Source organism: Notothenia rossii, assembly GCF_949606895.1.
Source record: "Notothenia rossii genome assembly, chromosome: 6".
Taxonomy (NCBI): Eukaryota; Metazoa; Chordata; class Actinopteri; order Perciformes; family Nototheniidae; genus Notothenia; species Notothenia rossii.
The window spans coordinates 75231941-75258229 of NC_136909.1; the positions used below are offsets into that span (position 1 = coordinate 75231941).

The 26289-nt window shown below is 40.4% G+C and overlaps 1 protein-coding gene across 1 annotated transcript in view; it reads right to left on the reverse strand.

The window, feature by feature from the left end:
* Positions 1-2194: 2194 nt before the first annotated feature.
* The window catches only part of lrmda (leucine rich melanocyte differentiation associated), a 193394-nt gene continuing 169299 nt past the window's right edge, over positions 2195-26289 (reverse strand). The window contains exon 7 of the mRNA XM_079689021.1: positions 2195-4500. Within this exon, the coding sequence (XP_079545147.1) occupies positions 4421-4500 (80 nt within the window). The 3' untranslated portion in view covers positions 2195-4420. The remainder of the gene's footprint in view (positions 4501-26289) is intronic.

Here is a 26289-nt window from a genome sequence, read left to right on the forward strand (position 1 = left end):
ATTCCATTCGGCTAGACCTGAGAAGTCAGTCTGGGATATATTTGTAGCCTTTTTTATGGTTGTAATGATGCATAAACACAGGACTATTAAAATGCTGATGACTCTTTTGGCAGGAACATATTATTAATGTGATGCACATGAATTTGTGAAGACAACTTTTTCACATGCCTCCCTAATAGAGGAATGTTTAACAACATCATCATAAACTAGAGAATGCAATTCCTGAAGAAATTGTGAGTGGGTATGCTTTATGCTGAAAAGCTGACGCTGAATTGCTATTCTGAAATGTAATGTGTAAGAAGAAAGTGAAGAATTTAGATTTAAATGATACATGAACACTGGGGGCTTGAATGTGTGATAAGAGAAGAAAAGAAAGTAAAAACACTTGGAAAAGCATTAGAGTATTTGAACTGCAAACTATTGAACTAACTTGACGACAAATTATCTGTCGCCATGGCAACAGTGACGACACCCAATAATACGCTTAGATGTTTTGATGGCTGCATCGTTACCAAACCTGTGAAGTTTAGGGCCGTATGGAGCAGTTTCACTGAAGTTATGAGAAAGCCATGTTTCATAGCAAGCATTGTGTTGCCATGGCAACGGCATTTGAAGATATTTCAAAACCGTCACGTAGATGTCTTCATGGCTGGACTGTTAGCACATGTAAAGTTTGAGCACTTTTTGAGGAAAACTCACTAATGGCACATAGACATGTTGAGGGCTGGACCATTAACTGTCGTCTGAAGTCTGGTGGTGTTTTGACCATTTTCATATCAGTTACGACAACATCATGTTTTTTGGTGAGGAATGCGTTTCCCTCCCTGGAAACAGCCTATGGTGAGATCACAGATTTGGCGTAGAGCTGTTGAGGCATGGACCGGTGATATACAAGCGAAGTTTGGGGACGATCGGACCGTGTCCATTGGAGTTACAGCGACATCGTGTTTCATGGCGAAGGATGCGTTTCCATGGAAACGGCATATGATGACACCCCATAATTGACAGAGCTGTTGAAGGCCGGACCATTAACCATTATCTGAAGTCTGCTGCTGTTTTAGACCATTTGCATAGGTATCACGACAACATTGTGTTTTATGGCGAGGGATGCGTTTCCATGGCAACAGCCTATGGTGAGATCTCAGATTTGGCGTAGAGCTGTCGAGGCATGGACTGGTGATATACAAGTGAAGTTTGGGGAACGATCGGACCATGTCCATTGGAGTTACAGCGACATCTTGTTTTATGGCGAGGGAGAGTTTCAATGGAAACGGCATATGATGACACCCCATAATTGACGAAGATTATCTGAAGCCTGGTGCTTTGAGCATGTCAATTGGAGTTATGACATCATCATGTTCCATGACACAGGTGGTTATATTTTTGTCACTTCATGCCCTTGTTTAATTTTTTTTGCTTAATTTTTTTTTTTTTTCAAGCTACGAGAGGTTTTCCTATGTTTCTCATGAACGATTATGTCTCAGGAATGTAGGGTTTGGGAATTATGGCATGTTTAAAAGAAAATATGAAGGCAAAATTAAATCTGTCCTCCACTCTTGCTGTGACATCACGCACTCTAAAATCTGAAGAACGCCTCTTTACCAAGGTCTGAACAATGTTTAAAATCTCTAAAAGTGAGAATCAGATTTAAAAGTTGTGTTACACGAATAATGTCAGAAAGATGTGTAACATTTTAAAGTTGGAATGATTTCTGAGTGAAAGTATGAAGGAGCAGTTGGCAGTTGAAGTTGAATGAAGATTGTTCAAGTCTGAGGAGTTTCTACATTCACTTCCATGTTAAAAATGTGATTAATTATGGGTCGATCTCTGGAATTATGAAAGTTACAAATGAGAAAAGTAATAGCAATCGATTCCCGACCGAGCTGAACGTTTTGATGTTTGAACGGAGTTTCTGCGATGTGGAATGTGGGAGAAGAAGAGGTGCAAAATAACCCGGCGGAATAATAAAGAATTTCATGCGTCGAAGAACAGATAGTTGGAATGCTGTATCAGCATTCCCACAAAAAAATAAAAAATCTATTTTCAAACTCTCATACATCTTGTGTAGTGTAAAGTCTTATTTATCCAATTGTATGCTCCTTTGTTAGTATACTGTAGTAAAAGGTTTAAGAGAAAATGTACCTGTTTACCAATGAGACTTGGGTCAAGCATAACAGATTTGACAACAGACACCTTAGTTGAACCCTTTTAATAACTTGAAGACATCCAGCAAAGGCAATTTCATATCAGATCATCCAAATCACATTATACATGTGCATGTTTCAGAATCGAAGGTTGCCTGTAGAGCGGTAACTAGATGGTAACTTATCATAGCAGTTACCTCAGGTTGTTGCACATTAAACATTATAAATAAACACATGAACCAGTGCACCGTAAACCATAGTGATCATACAATAATTTTTATATATATATATATATATATATATATATATATATATATATATATATATATTTAAAATAGTGCATTTGGACACTACAATTGTAGAGAAAATATGACAGTGGTTACAATTTTCTGAAGACTAAGCCTTTTGCTTTGTTAGTCAAGGGACCATTTCAGTATGAAGTAATTATGGCACAGAGTCGGGAACAATTAAAACATGGAGAACATGACACCATACTGTAATAGATAACGCCATACCTGGAATGCATACTAGGTTACAACTGTGTTCTTCTTTGAAGCTGGTATTGGAATGTTTAAAAGCTGCATTGAATACCTCTTTACACATGTGTTTTAACATACAGTACACACCTGCAACAGAAACTGACCAAATCATGGCTCATATTCTCTAAGAGAGACAGATCAAATTCATTCAAACAAAAGAGGGAAAAACATTCTTCAGTCTGACACAAACTTAACAAGATAGACTGAGCTTGCCTTAAAGTGGACCTATCATGCTATATTTGAAAAATATATTATAGGTTCATACCTATATAAAACATGTCTGTGAAGTTTTTTTTTCAAAATACCAAACAGATCACCCATTGTAGCCATGCCTCATATTGCTCAAACCCCTCGTTTGCAGCCCTGTTAGAGAAACGTGGATTTTGGGTCCTTAGCTTATAATAAAAGGAGGAGGAGGCGGAGCTAATGCCTGATCAGAATAATACCGGAGATAAAGTTAAATTCGGTTGTGATAAAATGCCATCCTGTTTAAACCACGTCAAGGATTATTCCGAAATAGTAGCCTATGGAGCTCAAATGCTTTTTCTCTTGCAGGTTTATCACAAGGTCAATTCTTTTTTTATTTCCTGCTTTTTAAACACATGCGCTCTTCAGTACAGGTTAGCTCTGAGTGTTAGCGAGGCTTGCTAATGTACACAAAGACGTCCAAAACACGTCAGGCATTGTTTCTGATTGCAACTTTCTGTGGGTCAGCCGACGTCACCACAGATGGACACGTCAGTTCGTTTGAAAATCTGTATCCGCTCGCTGTAAACCTGTTTTTAAAAGATTTGGGTACGGAGCAAAAGAGAGAGGGATTTATTTTCTGACGCTGCGTGAGTTCCCCGACGCACCGGGGACACATATTCATGTATAAAAGACATAACATTTTGCATGATAGGTCTCCTTTAAGTTTGGACTAAAACACTTAGAAAAGTTTAACAAGGCTTTATAAACATGTTTATGCCTTAAATGTTTTAAACAGCAGTGTGTGTGTGTGTGTGTGTGTGTGTGTGTGTGTGTGTGTGTGTGTGTGTGTGTGTGTGTGTGTGTGTGTGTGTGTGTGTGTGTGTGTGTGTGTGTGTGTGTGTGTGTGTGTGTGTGTGTGTGTGTGTGTGTGTGTGTGTGTGTGTGTGTGTGTGTGTGTGTGTGTGTGTGTGTGTGTGTGTGTGTGTGTGTGAAATGGAGACAGAGGGGGAGAGAGAAAGAGAGCACAAGAGAGATGAGTCCATGTCAAGCCCCAGGTGTGTGACCGTCACCCCTTTCACCCTTGATTAGTGGCATAGTGGACGGGTGATCCATCATGGCTGTCAAAGAAAAGGATGCAATTGTTTGGGTGTGTTTGTCACTGAAAAGAATAGAGAAGAAAGAAAGAGAGATGCTGGCTTTGCGTGCTTGTGTGTGTTGTGTGTGTCTGTAGTTGTGCGGATGCTGATGCTTAGAGGCAATCATGTCAGTGGGAGTGTCATCTCTGACTCCGAGCTGGAAGCAGGAAAGCAGAATCAGACCCAGCTCAGCAGAGAGGGCCGTAACTATAGGGCTGGAATGCAAACTTTAAAAAAAACTAAAACCTTCCACTTGAATAACAAAATATTATTTGTGAACTTTAAATCTTTTCTTCCAGTGGGAGATTAGGTAACTCAAATATCACCAGTCTTTAATAAATAGGAGATTGATTTTCTTCTCTTTCCTTCTGGTAACATCTCTTGTCACTCTTTTTTCTTCAGTGGCTGTCCATCAGAGTTGGTCGTTTCGGATGAATCTGTTGCCTTCTGAGTGCTTGCCGTAGTAGACGTAGCGACACTTGGCGAATATCCCTAAAACCAGAGGGAGACAGTCAATTGAGCTTGTAGCTTGTAAAACAACTGAGAAATTGACAGAATAAATACATTTGAAAGAATTAACCTCCTTTTCTATCAGGATTAGCACTGTAACTCTTGGTATATCTTAGAAACAAACTGAAAAAACAACAACTACACATTGCCAGTCCCTAGTTTCTTGCCTTATTCACATATATAATAGCAGTGTATAATTTATATATGAGCAGCAATATTCCCGAACCTGTAGGGTGAGACCTCTCAAGGGATCTATAAACAATGTACCAATGTAGAGACATTTAGAAACAACATTTTAGGATGTATTACCTGCATTTAATTCATTGGACCTTAAGGACAAACACGATGAATTTCAGTAAAACACGTCCAAAGCAAACAAAGACATGTTTTTTTTAACACTGTACAACAAATCCAAAGGGTCTAGCTTCAAATGGAAGGCATGAACTGTAGGCTGGGAGGTACTGCTGGGAAATAAGAGCATCTTGTTCTAAAGAGAGACCAGTGTGGCCTCGGGGCAGGGACTGACAGTAACAAGCTCCCAGCCACCCACACACACCCACACAGACACACACGCTGACCCATCACAGCAACAATTATTTAAATAATTAGCAGGCATGGTATTTTCATTTATCCAAATTAGACCTCTAAAATATGCTTGATAATACGGATACATTTTGGAGTTCAGAACTTTCTTCAGTGCACCAATTATGCAATATATTTTATGGTGCCGGAGCTACTGAGAAGTTGCATGTATCTCATAGCAAAAGTTGAGCAAATGTTTGCTCAGGTACATACATTAGTTAAAATTCTTAAAAAGAAGCAACATGCCCTCTATATTTATCCCAGAGCAGGGATTCAAGATGGCCGTCCGTGTTTTCTTTTCGTAATGAGAGGTGCTGCTGTCCAGAGAGGGGGCTGCCCTACGCTCTGTGGCTGCTCTGCTCGGATGTCACAGCCCTGCCACTTGATGAATGTGGCCGGGCTGCAGCTAGGTGTCACCTCTCACCAAATGAGGCAAGGACAAGTGGCATTAGTGCTGTCAATGATCCTCTGACAGCAGAACAGATACAGCTTTCGCCAGGCTTTTTAAATAGACATCAAGTGTATTAGGGGAGGAGGAGGGGGCCGGGACGAAGACAGGGCAGAAAAGGAGAGACTTATGGGAGAGGCGGTGTCGCAGAGGGATGAGGGGTGCTCCGAGCACTAAGTCCAATCACATAATCCAAAGAGACATTGTCAAGGGCGGGAAGAGAATGGCAACTAAGTGACAGAAAGCAGAGACGGGGACAGAGATACTGGTGCCATATTAGTGCCAAGCATATTCTGATGCCACCCTCAATTCTAACCAAACCTGACACATCGCTCTCGTTCCCCCACTCTCTCTGACTCTTCAAAGTAGGCTCCAACAAGTCCCACACACACATGCGCACATATACATAACGCAGACGTACACACAAACATACACACACCAGTCCCTCGCAGCAGTAGTGGGTGTTCTGTCAGGCGGAGGAGCAGTACAGCAGCAGCAGCAGCAGCAGCAGCAGCAGCCCACAGGCCCGGGGACAAGCTCAGTCAATCTAAATCTGGACTTTGTAGTGGAGCAGTGCTCATTTCCCCTCATAGCCCAGCTACTTGAGGTGATCCAAACACTGAAGTGTGAGGAGCTGTCACCTCCGATAAAATCCGAGACCAGCTCCATGCCTGCCTGCTCCCCCGGTGTGTCAGGGGAACATATACGTGTGTGCGCATGTGTGTATGCGCTCCTGTGACAAGGAGGAGGTTGGGGTGGGGAGGGTGAATTCCAGCTGCCGTGATTTGCCTGGGGATATAGGTGCCACGGCTGGAGACTGGGCTTGACACCACAGGACTCGGGGTGTCTCACAGCACTCTGATCACATGGGCGTCAGGGGCCTTTCACATATTCACAGCTTACCCGGCGAGAAACTCACTCTCTCCAGGAGTGGGTCCCTTAAAGAGATTACCCACTGAGGTACCAGGACCAAGACGCCTATATGACTTTACCTGGAGGGGATATATTTGTAGGTTGCAACCAAAGCCTTTCAGAGATAACCTTCACAGATGAAGGAACTAAAGCTAAATGCCCCTCAAGACGCTACACTCTGCTGAGCTCGTCACTAACCCGTAGGGACTGAGAAGGATCGGAGGGAACATATTCTGAGAATCTCCTGCACCGATCAGAAAACTCTGGCAGTGTGTGACCTGTAACTCTCCAACAGCGCTTTCAACCAAAAGCTATAACTGTGATCAAAGGAGAAGAGGAAGAGTATATCAAGGGAAAGAACAGAACAAGTACCAAGGATGAGGTCTGTTTCCCAGTGGGTGAAAAGTACCTTGAAAAAGTGCCTCTTAATTTTCTGTGCAACCTGGCTCAAGCTCTGGGTACAATTCAGCAGTACATTAAGCAGTATGTTTCTGCATAAACACATTCCAGTTCGCTGCATTCCCTTCACAGCGAGAGCTTGCTCCTATTACGGGAGAAACAAGGAGAAATATGGGCTGGTTGGAGACACAGGAGGGAATAACTAAGCCAGACTCACTCTTATATAACGCCTTCTGAGGCCCCGCTCACGCCTGTGGGGTTCCGCCTGATGAACGGATACTTAATAACAAGTGGTTCAGAGCCAAACCCAGTAGTCTACAATATCCTCTGTGTATCCTAAGCCATGGCTGAGCAAACTTGAATCAACACCCACGCAGTCTACCATATACACATTATCCCTGTACACTTTTATCTCATGCACACAACCATTGCACACAGTGAGAACAGTGGGAGCAGCCATTAAAGGGACAGATTTACAAAGTGATGTGGCGGCTACTGTTTCCATCATGCCCTGGTGGAGGAACAATCAGGTCTTTGTTCTGCATATGTCACGCGGCACCTTGTTGTTTTTAAGGGGAGTAGCTAACCCTCTTGTCTTTATTAAAAGGTTGTACAGTCTGTATCTTCTATCTTCCTCTTGGAGAATGCTGCAGTGTAAGTTCATCGTCAGACAGTCTGGTCTTTTCCAGAGCTGATTACCCAAAGCATGTGTCCTCTCTACGGGGGCTTGATGGGCCATTCTGCCACAGTGTGAATAAGCCAGCTGTACAAAGCCTCCTATGAACAGTGCTCAAACACCAAATCAACACATATGGTAACAAAAGTTTTTTCTTCTTTTGAAGACAACATTTTTTTACATGAAGTATAGGGCCATTAACTTATCCTGCAGACATTTGAGGACTTTAATGGAATTCTGACAGAGGTATATGTGTTATACCTGATTTCCTTGCATAAGATAAACAATGGTTGATCAATTCAGTTAAGATCAGTTCAAATCTGATGATAAATCAAGTCTTAATAACTATAGACCCATTTCTTTACTACCACAATTTAAAAGAATCCTGGAAAAACTCTTCAACAACCGTCTGGAGTCATTCTTCAGCAAATGTAATATACTATGCCCCAGCCAATATAGATTTCAGAAAAATCACTCTACTTCTTCAGCACTAATTGAACTGGTTGAAGGAATTACCAACAACATTGAGAAAAAAATGATTACAGCTGGTATATTCATTGACCTTAAAAAGGCTTTTGATACTGTCAACCATACTGCTACATAAATTAGAACATTATGGCATAAGCTGTCAAGCAAAAATAATGGGTTAAGAGTTATCTGATAAATAGGCTACAATATGTGGATATAGACGAAGCAAAATCAAACAAGCTTCCTACAACATGTGGAGTCCCTCAAGGATCAATTTTAGGTCCAAAACTGTGTCTGATTGATATTAATGACATTATCAACACCTCTGACCTGTTAAAATTCATTTTGTTTGCCGATGATACCACCATTCTCTGCTCCCATCATAATCTTGGCGATCTTGTTAAAGGTCCCATGTCATGTTTTTCTGGTTATTACCCGTCCCCTTGTGTGTTATGTAGCTTTTTATGCATGTAAACGGTCTGCAAAGTCAAAAACCCTCAAAGTACACCCTGTAGCGAGTAAAACTCTAACACAGAAAAGACCTGTCTTATGCTGCCCCAGAACGCCTCGTTGGGGATTTCTCTTTTTCCATTGTTTACTTCTTGGGTATAGTGACGTATTTGGGTATAGTGACGTAACGTAACGGCTCCGCGGATTGGCCAGTGTGAGCTGGCTCACTGGTGTGGGGTCGGACGAAACCCTGCCCGAAACACACAAACACCCGCAGCCTGGCTGGGAGTTTGTGTGTGTGAGTTCCGCAGTGTCTCGCTGTCGGCCACTGGGCTCACAGGGAGGGGGGGGGGGGGGGGGCAGGAGCTCCAACAAGCCGTTTAGGACAGAGAGTGAATACACATACTATACAGAGATGCTGTATGAGAAACCAATGTGAGTTTGGAAAATTGCACAATATAAATCTATTTTAGTAGACCTCAACAATGAAATTATGATCATTAGAAATGGCCATGTCATGGGACCTTTAAAATTGTGAATGCAGAATTAGAAATACTATGTAACTGGTTTGCAGTTAATACATTATCCCTTAATGTGGCCAAAACAAATTACATGTTATTCAATACAAAGTCTGAGAGTAGAAATGACTGCATTATACGGATTTGCAATACTGAGATAGAAAAAGTTGGTGCATGTACATTTTTAGGACTGCTTGTTGACGAAAAACTCAACTGGAAGCATCGTATCAATTATGTACAAACTAAACTGTCAAAAACAATAGGTATTTTGTATCATACTAAGAACATTCTTGAGGAAAAAATACTCAAAACTCTTTATAACAGTCTATTTCTCCCTTACCTATACTGCTCCGAAATATGGGGAAACACGTAATAATAACATCCCAAAAAAGTATTACGAATAGTCTGTGGTGTTGGTAAATATGAACACACAACTCCCATATTTAAAAAAACTCAATCTATTAAAATGTGTTGACATAGTAAAGCTTAAAACAGTACTGATTATGCACAAAATGTTCCATAACAAAATGGCTAATAACATTCAAAAGCAGTTCCAAACTACAGTCAGGAAATACCCAACTAGGCATCCTAACTGGTTGTGTAGCAAGCCCTGTAGAACAACCATCAAATCACACAGCTTATCTATAATCAGAGTTAAAACGTGGAATGGACTTCACCCAGACCTTTCAAGTATCACTTGTCATCAACAATTCAAAACTAAATTAAAAAAGATTCTATTTGCAGATTACTCCAGCTAACAAATATTGGATATTCCCAGAAACCTTTTTTTAATTTATTTAATATGGTCTACATCAGTGGTTCTCAACTGGTCAGGCCTCAGGACTCACTTTTTACTTGGTCAGTACATCGCGACCCAACATTTTGAAGCACTCAAATCTATTCCACAAAAAAAACATGCTGTAATATATACGCTTTTCAGCATACAATATTAATACAAATGAAGTACAGTGCATATATCCCTTCACAGAACTAAAGTATGCTTTTAAAAAAGGTTTAATGAGATGCTGGAATCAAAGCTGAACTATATAAAAAGGCACACACGCTGAAAACCCAACCCCAGCAGGGGGGTCTGGGGGAGATTTTTTAGAAATACTAACATAAACTATGCATTCTGGTACACTCTGAGAAGAAAATAAATAAATCTATTACTACCCGACAAATTAATAATATTTTATGCCATTGTTTGTTTTTCACTTTGTTCTGACATCTTGCTGCGAGAAGAGTAAAGAGGAGATAGTCTTTGTGACTTAATTTAAATTGTGGGTAAGGGTAGATAGCTCCCCATTTCCAATAGGACCTGTCAATCATCAAACCGGGGGTCATATTTCATTATGTGTTCATTTGTATCTGAAGTTGTACCCATGGATGTATAAAGAAGAGTTCTACCGCAAAGTTATTCTCGATGGGGACTTCCGGCAACAATCTTGATTCTGATTGGCCAGAAGACTCGAAAAAACATCGGCAAAGATATTTTATTGAGAAGATGATCACTACGTGACAGAAGTTTTCAAAACCGTTTATGGTCTCCGGCACTTCCAGTCCAACGCCGACTGCATGCATAGCATTAGAAAATCGGGCCTTCAAAATAAAAGTTTGACTTTTTCCCCCAAAAAAAAAAGAAAAAAGAAAAAATCCAATTTTTTTTTTTTGTTCTTCACTCACACATCCGCGACCCACTCGAAACGGGTCCGCAACCCACTTTTGGGTCGCGACCCACCAGTTGAGAACCACTGGTCCACATTACTCGTAATTTATGTTGTCCTTCTTATTTATTTTCATTGTTATGGGGTTGAATTATTATTTCAGCCCTGGAAATTGCCTTGCAATATTTGTATTGGTGTATGAGTGCATTTGTGTACTTATACACTTGAACACATGGTGTTTATTTATATTTTGTGTATGTGTGAACATATGAATGTAAAAAAGTCACTTGAAAATAAGTGTTCCAAACGTTTATATGCATACAGTATGTTATTATTATCATTATTTGTTATTTATACATGCGTATATATGTATATATTTATATATAGTATTTTCATTTTCTACAAGGGTAGTTGAAACTGCTATTAACATGTGCAGAAAATGACCCTATATCTAGTTTGTCCTATATACACTGAACAAAAATATAAACGCAACACTTTTGTTTTTGCTCCCATTTTTCATGAGATAAACTTAAAGATCTAAAACATTTTCGTGCCGAGATAATCCATCCCACCTCACAGGTGTGGCATATCAAGATGCTGATTAGACAGCATGATTATTGCACAGGTGTTCCTTAGGCTGGCCACAATAAAAGGCCACTCTGAAACGTGCAGTTTTGCTTTATTGGGGGGGTCTGGGGGTTCAGATAACCAGTCAGTATCTGGTGTGAGGGTTAGGATTAGGGTTAGGGTTAGGGTAATGTTGTGAATCGAGTGGCCCATGGTGGTGGTGGGTTTATGGTATGGGCAGACGTATGTTATGGACGATGAACACAGGCCACTCGATTCACAACATTACCCTAACCCTAACCCTAACCCTAACCCTAACCCTCACACCATATACTGACTGGTTTTCGGACCCCCCCAGACCCCCCCAATAAAGCAAAACTGCACGTTTCAGAGTGGCCTTTTATTGTGGCCACCCTAAGGCACACCTGTGCAATAATCATGCTGTCTAATCAGCATCTTGATATGCCACACCTGTGAGGTGGGATGGATTATCTCGGCATAGGAGAAGTGATCACTATCACAGATTTGTTCAGATTTGTGAACAATATTTGAGAGAAATGGTTATTTTGTGTATATACAAAATGTTTTAGATCTTTGAGTTCATCTCATGAAAAATGGGAGCAAAAACAAAAGTGTTGCGTTTATATTTTTGTTCAGCGTATATATATATATACAGTATATGCATTTTCTTTTCCAGTTTTCTTAATTTTTCTTTATTTCTGTCTACTCCTTAATTTCTATACGTTTTTGACGCAATAATGCCAATGTTATTCTGATGCCAATGATGATTCACGGGAGGGCTACTTCCCATAAGCTATGCTTCAGCCCTCCCACTTCTGCTAATTGTGTTCATTTTGTGTGTATGAATTATACTTCTTTGTTTTTGTATGCATTTAGTTGAATAAATTATAAAAAAAAAAAAAAAGAGTTTGAGTGAATTGTTTCTGAGGTTTCTGGCTGAAGTGAAACCGACTATTTAAAAGACTGTCTGATTTTGTCTTGCTGAGTAGATACTAGTACCATCTATTTCTAGCCTGTTCCAGTGATCTCAGAATTATGCAATTATCCATTATTTAGATTTCACTGTCAATTTTACATTAAAGGTGGGGTAGGTAAGTTTGAGAAACCGGCTCGAGATACACTTTTTGTTATATTCCATGGAATGCTCTTAACATCCCGATAGCAATGAATATCTTAAGTGTTTTGACAAAAAATCCATAACAAAATGTAATCTCTGGAAGCCGTAGCGCTGTAAAAAGCATGACCAATCATTTTAGCCGGCCCGGCTAAAATAACTGGATGGCCTACCTGCCTGTCAGCCTTCCATCTGTGCACAAACTTATCTCGTTTTGACATTGTTCATGTGCGCGTTTGTGTGTGTTGGAGGAGGGGCTCTCTAAGGAAGTGGCAGATTTTTTCCGGCGTATTTTGAAATTCTAGCGCACTCGAGCTGGTTTCTCCAAAATTACCTACCCCACCTTTAATATACCATCATTTGTAAATATGGACGTACTAAAGTCTACCGAAACATGATTGTGAGGCTTGTTGTGAGCGGCCATGGGCTACTTCGGGAGTTCTGACATAGCCTAGCTCCCGGCTGATCTAAAATGGGCAAAAAGGTTGACAATCACTAGAGTTGGTAGAGATTCTGGTGATGTAGCAGAACAGACTGCTAGCAACAAGCAACCTGAGAGGATATCCTCAACCTCTCAGCTCTTAATTAAACATACATTTAGGTCCTTATTTTATTTGAACGAAACGGTTTTCCACAACAGGGAAATCAGTTACAGGGACCAAACGCCTTTGTTTTCTGGGCTGTAAACATGTCAATTCTGCTGTAAAGTTGAACATTTTAACCTGGGGGACTGGTGATTGACTCACTTCAGGAGCCAGCCTCAAGTGGCCATTAGAGGAAATGCATTTTATTTTTTTTACTTGCAGAGGCTGCCGCTTGACATGTTCAGCACCTCTAAAAACAACTGACAAAATGATTTAACAGAGAATACTTTGTCAATACAGATTTTTTTCTAAATTCAGATCAAGCACTAGAACTAGGGCGTCTGTTCGTAATTTATAGCCACATTAATTCATATAGCCTGCTTCAAAACCCTGCATTGAATCAGCACACACACACCTTTGTGAATGCTTGGTATACACACACACTTACAAGGGAGAGAGAGAGAGAGAGAGAGAGTCAGAGAGAGGAAGGAGATGGAGTGGGTTTAATGATTGTTCCTGCATAAAATCAGCTTGACTCTTTTCAAGGGCCATCAATATGTCACAGAAAGACACATCCAACGGATGTAGCTTTTAACATCAAGGTTATCTATTCTCGGCATGAACCCACTCCCTCCGCTTCCCGTTTCTCGTACTACCTCCTTTTCATATCAAACCTCTCCTCTCCTCTCAACTGCTTCCACTTTGTCTTTCTCCTTCACCACACTCTTTACTCTCTTATTTACTCTCTTTGATTCCTCTCTTTTGCTCTCTGTATTATTTTGCATCCTCTCCTTTTTTGTCCGACCCTCTAGTTCGGCACTTAGTCGAAATTCCATCAGTGATGCCATTTCTCAGGGAAAAAAAGCAATGAGAAAAAAAGCCAATTAACAGGGCAATTACACTTTCTGTATTATCTCCAAGGACTGAAATAACACTGCTGGGTAGACGGGGGGGGGGACGGGGGGGACGGGGGGGGGTCAGGTGGAGCTGGGGGCAAGCATCCATAAGAGTTGATGTGAGAGTGACTTATGAGCTTGGGGCGTAGGCTGCTGTGAGCCAGGGCCATTATTGTGGACACAATCCATCTCCGGCTGTCCTTTTATCAGTTCAGTCCAACGTCATGAGATGGAGTCGCCACCTCCTCTCTATAGGGAGGCCTGCAGATAGATAACTCCCCTGCGTCCCATAAACCAACAGCCAGTGGACTGTGATTGAGCCTACTGAGACGCGGGCTGGCACACACAGCACATTGCCACAAACAGAAATGGCATTGTTCTGCTCAGTATTGGTATGCTGAATATGTTTGTCAGTGTGTGTACGTTTTCTTTGTAATATTTACAAAGCCTCTCATTGAATATGGGAATAGGTATTTGCTCTTGTGACAAAATGTGACTACACACAAACTGAAAGATAGACAATAACGTTGACTTAGACTTTGATATTCATACAGGACATTTTACCTCCAGGAGTATTCTTCCACACATCAACCAGCTATTTTCAACCATAACATATGATAAACATACAAAATAAATGTATGTCATCTCTTGTAGTGTGGTCATTGTAAAAAGTGTGTGTGTGTATGTGGTATTAAAGGTGAGCATAGTAAAAAAAAAGAGCACTGGGAAAAGTCGCTTTAGCAGAACATTTGGATGCCCCCGACATTTCTCACAAAATAAATGAAGGCTTAAGACGACATGTTGAAACTAAATCCATCCTGCTCCATATTTCCTCTACAAAGAGACTCTTTTGCCAATTAATTACCCATCTACCATCTGATATGTCAACCAACTCTCTTGGGACTCAAACAAAACTCCTGTGTGTAACTTTGAAAATTAAAGTGACATTTGTCCTCTCCCAATACAAAATATTTAGTCCATTAAACATAAATAGCTGTCATTATGATGCATGCCCTGTGCTCAGGCCTTCCCTGTTCGCCTCCTGGCTGTTTACTGCGGCCAAACAACTGCAGCGCCTGCATGTTCTCAACTTCAGCGTATTGATTACACTTTTAAATAGCTGCCATATAACCCTGGGACATCAGGAAGATTAATTTGCGTCAATGTTCATCTGTAATTCATTAGCCATTTATACTCTCCACATCCACACAGGCTATCAGGGAAATGCGCCCCATTTTTCACCCAGGCAGAGTCTGGGGAGAAGGCAGAGAGAAAGAGGGATGGAAGGAGGGGATTATACTGCCTACAACAGGAGGAGTACTTTAACCATACTCCAACCTTGCTATGCACCCTTGGACAGTAAAACCTCCAGCATGAACAAATATTAAAAAGATATATCATGAAGTATAGAGAAAAGTACCAACTTTTCGCTATTAGGCTTAATTCATTATAATTTGCACTGATATTCTTGCCTGATCAGAAAATGATATACCTGTCAGTTACACTGGAGAAAGACAGCATTACTGTTGATTTTTGTTTAACGTCAGACTTTCCCATATTTGCCATTTTGTATACTTCCTGTCAGTCAGTGAGCAGTTCGTCTGTCATGTTTTCACCACAGTGTATATAAACTAACACACAATGTAAACAAACACATTCTTGAGCTTTAATTCAATATGATGAATTGTGTTTTTGCTTCCACTGTAGCAGCGCACACTTTTATTTCATTTCCCTTCAGAGATCGAGTGAAATAGGAGGGAGATTTAGGAACTGTGTCCATGACTCAGGTAAAAACCTCACACACACAGAGGGCCAACAAAGGATAAAAAAGACAGAGAGAGTGTGTGAGTGGGAGATGGAGAGTTGAAAGATTTGCTATAGCCACAGGCTGATAGGCTGTCAGGAGGAAGTTGCTGGGTCGTGGCTCAACCAGCTCTGATCAATAACAGGTTGATTTTGCCACATGATTCTCCTTAAAGTGTAACAATAACACATTCTGTATGGTTTCTCATGCTTCAGAAACTGAGAGCTAGTGCTATAGAGGAGGCTAGTCACATTATTAGGGTCAATATTGACACATTTAACAGAGGAATTTAATTAAAATACAGAATAAAGCAGTTAATTAATAATCAAACATGTATTGGGTATGTTTGATTTTATCTGCAACATTGGTTCAAGACTGAACAATGACACTCCATCACTGTCACTTCACTAAATGGCTATAATCAAACACTTTAAATTGAGGATGGCATTATTCATTGATGGGTGAGTAACAGTTATAACCAGATAAATGCCTATCAGTCGTTGTACTTCCAACTTATGAGGATGAGAAGGAAATTGAATTCCAGGGCACATCAATTTTGACTGAAGAAAGAGATTACAGTAGTGGGGGGTCTAATGAAAAAAAAAAAAAAATTAATTTCACTGACATTTATCCCACATAGAGCCAAGAGAGAACACTGGTTACAGTAGCTCTGGAGTCGGGAGATAAGAGGAAGGTTGTTTAAGGCGGGGGATTGAGACAGTTTACAAAGTCCTAAATCCCCTCGGAGCACCTCTCTCAAGGCATCCATAAAGCCAGCTCACTGACAACACCTTTCATGCAAAAAAGAAAATCTTTCCTGTAATGACACGTTAGGTTTTGAAAAGGTTCGTCTCCCCTTAAGGGCACATGAAACCTCTAATGACGCCAGTAATCATAAGCGCTCATTTGCCCGTCAACATGTGGATCACAAATCACCCCTCTCGCACAGCACACGGCCTGACACTGATCGATTGTGTTCTTCATTACACCCAGGATTTATAATTAAAAGAAAAGCACAGATAAGTGGTTCAAAACCCTGACCGAAATAGAAAGAAAAAGTGAAAATCGCAATTAGAGGTTTGGCTCTGTTCGGTAATGGTGCCGTTAATAAGAGCGGCTGGTGAGTCACTCAATGAAGGTTTAATCACTGGGACAGGATTCAATAACAAAAGAGCATAATATTAATCACCAGAGAGTGATAACTTCACTGTTCATCTCTTTGACATTGGAGGAAGGGATGAATTAATGATGCTCTCCATCCGAACACATTAAATAATAATTATCAGGCAAAACAGCATGAAAGGGACTGCATAATGAACCCCATTGTCAGGTCAATTACAAGCACATAAAACTGTTCAAAGGGAAGTAGCTTGTTACCAGATAGCTGTATTAGAAAGGACAGCAGTGGCTTTATCGGAGGAAGGTGCTAGGCGACCTTTTCCCTCTGATAGCTGGACTTTAAATGCATTGAGGGGTTGAAATACACTTTAAACTTAGAGGGCACTGAAACTCTGTCAAGCTGAACAAGCCTACTGCAAAAAGCGGGAAGAGTTCAGCGAGGCACTCACCGAGGAACACATTGAAAATTGGTAAGCAAAAGATAAATGACATGACAATGACAGTGTTTTGCCTGCTCTAAAGCAATGTCAGTCGCTAAGTGCCATGTTAACTAAACTCAACAACACAGACAATGATGGACTTAACGCATCAGTGGACAAAATGGCACCTCACTACCTGTCAGTGGCAATTTCCATCAAATCAAAGATGGCCAGACAATTTAGCCAAGAGAGGAACTGCTGCTTGAGTTTAACAGATGCATAAAAACATGCACACATGGCGCGCATTGTGCAGAATTGTGTTCCTGCATCACACCATAAAATAGTTGTTTCACAAAGCTCTTGTCTTTCACTCTGCACCTACTTTAGGTTTTCCCTGTAGCTTCATGAGCTAGACATCAATTACCGCATGGCTTCTACCACTCTCTTAAACAAACAGCCTGGCAACCTCCAGCGTGACACATATCAATACTAATCTGACGTCTTGTTCCACAGTCGATCCCCTCAGACCCTGGCTGGCTGCACCTGCCTGACTGGCGTGTCCAGAGTTGGCTGTACTCCTTCACACTTCCTTCCCCTGCAGACATCAAACACTTATTACTCCCCATCCTGGCCCTGCTAACTGACTGGCCTGTCTGGGCCACACGGGGACCCCATTATTAGAGTCATTTCAGTGCCCATCCTGACGCCTGTTAGGCAGTTCTCTACCTGGGGCTCCTGCTCCCTGCCTGCCCGACTGAGTGCCTGGCCAGCCAAACAGTGATTGGACATGACATGGTGACAGAAAACAGGGGAGAAGGGCAATAGAAATAAAAGAACAGAGATGGCAGAGTGAGCCGGACAGAGACGGGGAGAGAGGGAAGGTGGGTACGTTAGCCGGGGCCCTTGTGGCGTAGGGTGGGCCCATCAACACGGATGAGCGTTAGCCAAGAGCTGGATGTCACAATGATGGAGGGGCTGGATCACTCACATCAGAGCTTCATCTGACTGGAAGATATCAATCTCCAGGCCTAATGCAAGAGGACATGGTAAAATATCTTTTAACATTGCTCTCCCACCCTGGCTTTGTGTCTCCTGCTTCTGTCGCTGTCACAGCTGAGAATGGGTGTAACCTTCATTGTTGGACCTCAATCGACCATACTCATTTTCACATCCCATTTCCTCTGTCTCTAGCACTGACAGTCAAATTATGATGGACAAAACAGTTCCTTGACATGTGGCATTTAGCACAATGTGTGACTATATCTGGGAATACAAAATAAAATAAAAAAGATCAGCACACATGTGCAGTGTCAAAATCAGGGATTCTATCATTTATATTTTAACCCAAATTGTGGTTTCTAATTTTTTTGTTTTATTGACAGTTAAGCATTTGGAAGTCAATACAATGAGAATGACTGCATATGCATATGAGAATATACTTAAACTTAATAAATGTAATTTCCACCCACTTGGGTCTTTATTTTGCCAATACTTTAATTAATGAAATGTCTTATTTAATTCATAATAACTGTATATACAGCATGTTTATACTGGCTTTAGAAATATTGCCAAAGGACTACAGTTTTAAGGTATTGATTGGCATATTTAAAGAATGTTGATTTATGTATGTGATTATTATAAATATAGATTAAGACTTCATATTTTCAAACATTTCTAAATTATTTACAGGAAAAAAGTATGCATGGCAGCCAGTCAATATGAATGAAGAATAACAAATACTGTAATTGTTCTCAATGTAAGCTTGAAGCGGTGAAAAATGTATATGGTTGTGTCAAATGACATGCTGTCGCTTCTTGCAGGAATTTAAACAAATTAACCCACAGTAGCCAATCAGGTGTGAGGCAGAGGTGATGATAGCTTTGTGTTGTGTGGAATATTTCATACTCCTCTGGCCTCCCTGGGCCCCATTCAGACGGATGGCTCCACTGAAGCTCTACTTCTCTTAATTAATATGACATATCCCCAGTTCATATGCAGAGAGTGAGGGAGGGGACAGAGAGATGGAGGTATGAGGGAATGATTAACTGTGGATCGGTCCCTCCTCATGAGAAATGAGCTAGCCTCTTCTGCTCTCCCCAGTCCTCCCTCCTCTCTTCATTTCCGTCTCCCTCACTCTCCCTTCTCCCGGTCTCTCTTTGGCTCACCTCATGTCTTTCTGCGCACTCCCCTCTTTTTCTATTTTGCCTTATCTCTGTCTCCCTCTCTCTTCTTTTCTCTCCTCTCCTCTCCTTTCCCCCCTGACACTCTCGGACTGTCCCCAGCCCCCTGCACATCTCCTGACAGGTAGAATAATAACGCTCGTACATCACTGCCCCGAAAAGTCCAATAACCTAAATCTTCACTTGCCACACACCCCGGGACTCAATTACTTTATTGACATGTAATCTTCATAAGGGGAGAAATATTGAGCATGTAAGGTCAGCCGGTTATGAAGACATATTATCATATTATCTGCATGAGGGTTGTAGGGGCTAGGACCTGACAAAGCTAATTATAATGGTACATGTTTCAGAGCTCAGAGCGTATTATCTGCTTGGCTGCTTGGTTGAGCCACAGCTGAGGTATAGAGGAGAAGGGGATGAGATTTCAAACCTAATAGGGGCTGGATGTCATCTCAGGGCATGGGAATTAATGAAGCCAAATATTATCGACTGCACATCACAGCACTAATATTCTTGATTTGTTCATTGTGTTTGTCAGGACTATCTCGCCATAGTGTAATGGCTAACAGTATATCACAATACAAGCTGACCAAGGAGGACATTTACAAAAAACTGTAGAATAGCAAAAATAAAAAATGTCTTCAAGTATTCGAAAAAATCTCTAAGTCATTAGTCCTATAGTTTGAGCCGTTCCTCAGCCAAAATGTCACAGTGGGTTAGTGATGGCAGGAAGGACAAAAGCCCATGGCTGTGTTATCGTTTCCTCCCAAGGTTATCTTAATATCATCCTTTCAGTTAGGCTATTACAATATACTGCCTGCAACATAAAGCAAAAACAATAACACTGGTACAACACATTCTACAAAAGGGCTACCCTTGTAAAATTCTCTTTACCATAAGGGTTCAATGCTAAGAAGGAAGCTCGTTATTTATTTTTTTACCAGAAACACATGGACATGGATCAGAGGGCAATAAACAAACAGTAGGCTAGCCCTGAGACATTGCATCTCAGGGTCACAGTGTGCAAACAAAGAATCCCACCGCGAGACATGTGAACATGTTCATTTCACTTAATCCAATATCTTGCCCTCTTTCCCCATCTCTGTTATCCAGCTGTCCAAATCTTTCGCTCAGAACTGCTGCTGCAGAGGATGCCTAAAATGGTGTAGAGCAGTTGGCCAGCGCTGCCAAAGGTTACGTGTTAACACTTGCTAATGGTGTCAAATGGAAAGACATATTTTAGCTTTCTTTAGAAGGTCTTCAGGCACTCAAAACCCCAAAGAATGGAAATCTTCTATTTATTTACACTGTAATAATCACTTTTTAAAGTTTTTATTCCTTACATACATTTCTCACTGAGGCTTTATTGTCTCTCTTTTTTATATATATTTCAAAACAGTAAAAAAAACTGAAGCTTGTTCTCTCAATAAAAACAACATCCTGTATACAAATCAATACTTAAAGAATTACATATTTCCAATGTCATTTGATAAGGTTTGATGGATATGATTTTTGAAGTTTTGTTTTCAGTACGTTGTTCAGAGGAAGTAAACAGCCTTTAAATCACAACAATCTGGGATAAATTCATGTGTTTATCTAAAACGACTCAGTCAATCCAATCATCTTGCTCTGCAGCCACACAATGTGCCAGAAACGATTTGGAGATCAAATTATGATGGTAAAATAACTTGTCCGCTCATATCATCATGACAGAGAAACCTGCTCGGTCTGTTTAAAGAGACTTCAGTAAATCAAAAGGACAGATTAAAAGGTTGTTTTGGACTTCCTGGCATTTCGGTGACCTCGCTCTTTTCATTTGTTGAGTTGGAATGTTGATGCCAGTACAAACCACACAAGACCTGCTACTTCCTGTTACCCAGGCTCGCCTTTATATTCTAAGAGAGATAAAATGCATGTCAGTTCAACAAAATAGCTCATATCCAGTTGACCCTATGGACTCTAAGGCAGGACAAGCTGACCCAAAGATCTGAAACATTGTGTCTCTGTTTGGTGCCGCGCAGATGTTGTTCATTCAGTCGGACAGTAAATGTAAGTAAATAGAAGCTCAGATCCATAGCACTGGAATCCTAGCAATAATGGCCTTCTTTTCTTTATACAAGCAGAACATCCAAACAAGGCTTTCACACAGCCCGATGCAATGAATAATCGAAATGGCACTTAATGTGAGCTATGCTGATACTCCGACAATAGTTTGTGTTCAGACATCACAGCTTAGTGTCTCCCAATTGTATATTGATGCTGAGGCAGTTGACAATAAATCACTGGATTCACCAGTGAGTGAGAAAACAGTTTAGACAGTGGCCCAATGGAGCTTACCGTAATTGACAGATGAGATCAGCTCTTTCTGCCACAATAGCTTTAGAGCATTGAGGGTACCTGGGAATGATTTTGTGTGTGTGTGTATGTGTGTGTGTGTGTGTGTGTGTGTGTGTGTGTGTGTGTGTGTGTGTGTGTGTGTGTGTGTGTGTGTGTGTGTGTGTGTGTGTGTGTGTGTGTGTGTGTGTGTGTGTGTGTGTGTGTGTGTGTGTGTGTGTGTGTGTGTGCGCGTAAAGTTTCATGAACCACAATACTCCAGAGAAACAGTGGTTTCTCAACTTCGAATGATTGCATTACACACTTGACATGTTTGGGCATTAGTAAATAACATCAGTTTTTAATAATTCAGGAACATCTGCACATCATCATACTGTATATTGTTGCCTTGGAGAACACAACAATGTTTGGCTAAATACTAAGTAATGTCAGAATCACTTGAGAAGTTCCATAGAGCTTTTCAAGTTCCACATGAAATAAACAAAAATCCTAATTTCAACAGTACTATATAACCTGAGAAATTGCAGCAGCATGAAAGGAAAGTTGGAGCCAATGAGCAGTGTCCATTTTGTTCCAATTTTCGGAAAATGTCATCATCAACATATCTATCCCAAAACAAACCTGAACAAATATAAAAATGTATTAAGGTCTAGAGGACAATTTACATTTTTAAGATTAAGATTTGGGTCCATCTTTTTATTTTTCGCTATTGTACAAGTTCTGACTAGTTCCACTTTTTTGGAGGAAGATTATGAAGCAAACTGTTTGTTGTAAACATCCATCACGGTCTAAGACCTCATTTTTAAAGTTCTAGGCAAAGCAATTTCCATGATCCATGATGATTGGGTGTATGTTTTCCCAAAACATGTGTGTGCTTTCATGACCTCGGATATAGTTATGAAACGTCTGATCTTCTTATTTTAAATACGATTGGAGTTTGTCACCATCCTAGCTTTGCACATTCATCTTGCGCCTCCATGTTTAAGGTTAGATACTGTAGCACATGGCTAACCTGCTAATTTTTTCCCGTGTGATTTCCACTCGGAGCCTGTCCTCTAACAGGACATCACATTTTGTAGCTCTTTAAATTATCCCTGGTGGCCCCTTTTCTCATTACAAAGTTAATCTATGGCATGTATAGCTCCGTTACGATCATGTCTGACAAAAAAAATGCAATGATGTAGCACAGCTGTTAAGCCATAGAGAATATGCTGTCACCCAGCATGATAAACTATCCACTGAGTGAATTGGAATCTAATTTGTTGAAGCCATTAACCAGACTAGCATTAGGTATTTTTTCATCTTGAATGATTACTGGGTGATATCAGTTACCCTGGAATCACAATCTACAGTCTACTCAATATATAATTTATTAAAAACACCCCGACTAAGATATACAGTATGTATGAACCTAAATTAACCAACACAATAAATATATCTAACAACTGCTGTATATCATTGTGTTAACTTGCTGTATCATACCATCTTAAATATGAGACCTTGTATGTCTATGTGTAAACACCCCTGGTAATACACTATAATTACAATCTACAAGGACTTATTGAGGTCCAAGCCTGTCCCTGTTAGCATGACAAGTTGTCCAGCATCTGCCAGCATGTTAGTAGCTATTCATCAGAATGAAGGGTAGCGCACACAGACAGCCTCCGCCTGCTCACCGAGCTATTTGTTTCAAAGGGTACTGACACAGAAGAAAATTGGTGGACCCAACATCCATCCTGCTGTAAAAATATCCAAACCCATCTGGCAGCTAAACCCTCTCGGAAATTCTTGATAGACTCCTACCTTTGCAAACCATAAAGTCTACACAAGTCTGCCCAAACGTCTGACTGAAAGTAGTGATGGGAAGCGCAGGCCACCTCTCAGTTGACCCAAATCGTAACAACAAATCATGGTTGAAAATATAAAATAGCATAGCTATGCCAGACTTTCATAGTAAGACCTATCCATTTTGGGTGATTCATGTTCTGCTACTTTCCTGAGAATGACCAGTGTAACTGGGAAATCGACCAAGGTCCAAAGCACCAGCAGTGTGTTTTTCCAACAGGGCTGTGCCGGGTTGGCAGAAAATCATGTCCTTGTCTATCAGTCGGAGGCGTTTGGAGTAAAAGCCAACATATTGGATCAAATGTGTGTCTGTTTTTTGGCTGAGCAAGCTTTAACGAGTAGGTTCAGTTGGGTTTGTATCATCGTAAATAAGAAAGGTTTGTCTGCAATGGTCACAGATGGTTAAGATTTAGAAGGCTACATATGGTTTGTAATCATATTTCAGGGGAGATGGATGCAGAAATTCAAAAGTGTGCTTTCAGGATAAGTGTTAAAAATGATTTATTTTCTTTGTGAAGTAATATTGTGTTTGGATATAGACTAACAACACAGAGATAGGAAATATCTAATTTGATCTGTGAACTCCTTGTGGCATCATAATTAAATTGCTTGGATCACTTAAGTCAAAACAAGTCCTTTTAAACTTGACTATGAAACACCCCTTATTAAGGCAGAATATCAGAGAGAGAAATATTCACTTTCATACCACTAGGAAAACTAAGTAACAAATATCTTGAAATGGCTCAGAAGTTGACATTCCCATCTTTCCCTTTAAGTTTCTGCTGTATACGTCCAACATCACTTTAAGAACTCAAGGCACTCAGGAGACTCTCTCAGCTACATCAAACGGCAAGGTAAAAACAATAGTGTCACTGACATTTTCCCAAACCCAGCACAAACAGAATTATTCACACACTGTGAGCGGAGTGCCATCCGATAACGGAGAGATAATGACGCTTGGTGGAAGGCAGCTTTCTCAAAGCAGTTTAGAGCTGACACGTCAGAGTTCGGCAGTTAAGCCTGTCAGTGAAGTTGAGGAGGTTATACTGGCATTTTAATCTAGCCTGCTTCTGAAGGAGAAAACGTAGAGGTGATTTCCAGGGTAGTAATAACAAGGACAGGCTTGCCTCCAAAAATGAGCTCTCATCACTTTGGATGCGGACAGTGCAGTGTTATTTGAAGCCGCGATGAAGGATTGCAGGCCCAGTTCGCCTCGTCCCCTCTCCCCTCATCCATCTCCATGGACCGGCTTTAATGAGTATTCATGTTGCCGAGCCAATCCACTCCTGGGAGGAATAATATCACATCATCTGACTCGCATAAAGGAAATAGAGCCTGTCCTCATATACGGGGAGTATATACCACTGTGATACTCAGCAGGACCTGACACGCTAAAGAATATATTTATGTGATTTTGACTAAACTTTCAGGTTCTTGTTCACTCAATACAAGTCTTGGTCAGAAATATGTATGATATGGCAGGTTTAACTGTTAGTGTCCTATTTGTGTCTGCTCGAGTAGATCACACATACCTACATACGCACAGAGTAACACAATACTTTATTACATTATTTACCTAAACATCGATGGATTAAAACAAATCTTGGACCAGAAAGAGTAGAAAACAACTTACTTAATGTTTATTTAATTATATCTGCATATATCTGTATCCTATTCATTTGTATTTGTTTATTTTTAATTAAAAGTAAAAGTCTAGCATTACATTTTAAATGAAAATATACAAAAGGTTTGAGAGGGTTATAATAATGATATTGTTGTGTCTCGTCAAATGTGTTAGTTGTTTATGTATTTTGTCATTTCCTGTTTTATTTTGTACTTACTTCTTGTCTTTCATTTCAGGCCCTGTTCCTTCCTCCCCTTGTGTGTTTTTCCCGCCATCATCAGTGTCTGCCCCGCCCCTGATTGTTTCCACCTGTTCCAACTCACCTCATGTTTAAATAGTTCTGTCTCTCCCCTGTCCTGTGTCAGTTCGTCTTGTTTGTTTCCCTGAATGGTCATGCCAAGCCTCAGCTAAGAAAGGATCGCTTTTACTCATGTCAGGTTTTGTTGTTTTGTTTATTTTGTAGGCTTACGTTTCTTTCTTAAGTTCTCTTTTGTTATGCATAGTTTTTCCCTCCTTGTGAGTGCTTTTTGTTAATTCCAGTACCTACTCTGTTAAAAGGAATTACCTGATCTTTGAAATAAAAGATACATTTTTGTTACATTCAACACTTTGTCTCTAGGTCGTGCATTTGGGTCCATCAGTTTGTGTCGAGGTCCTGACAGATATATTTTATTAGAATATCATTATCGATGCATTTCAATATTGTCAAAGTGAAGCTTGTTTTTAAAGAATGTATACAGATCATTTTTGTTATTTGTATCCAGAAGAATGCTTGCTATGAGTTTGATGACATGATTATGTTTAAAAATATTAACCCTAATAAAAAAGCAGCTGTTCAATTAAAATATCTATAAAACAAGAGAAATATAGTAAGGTAGTACAATACTTCAGTAAAGATACTTTAGTTTCAAACACTGGAGTACTTATTATGGTTTTTGAAATATTTAAGTATAGCCTGTGGGGTACGTTTTTATGTTCGTACTAACAAATAAGACCATCTGTTGTGGTTTTAATTTTTATGGCTTTATGTGCAGGAAAAGCTTACACTGTCATTAAAAGTTAATCATAAACACCTCATAAGCTCGCAAACTGGCAAACATTGCAAAGAAATAAAACATTAATGCCGTGACGAGTGCTTGGGAAA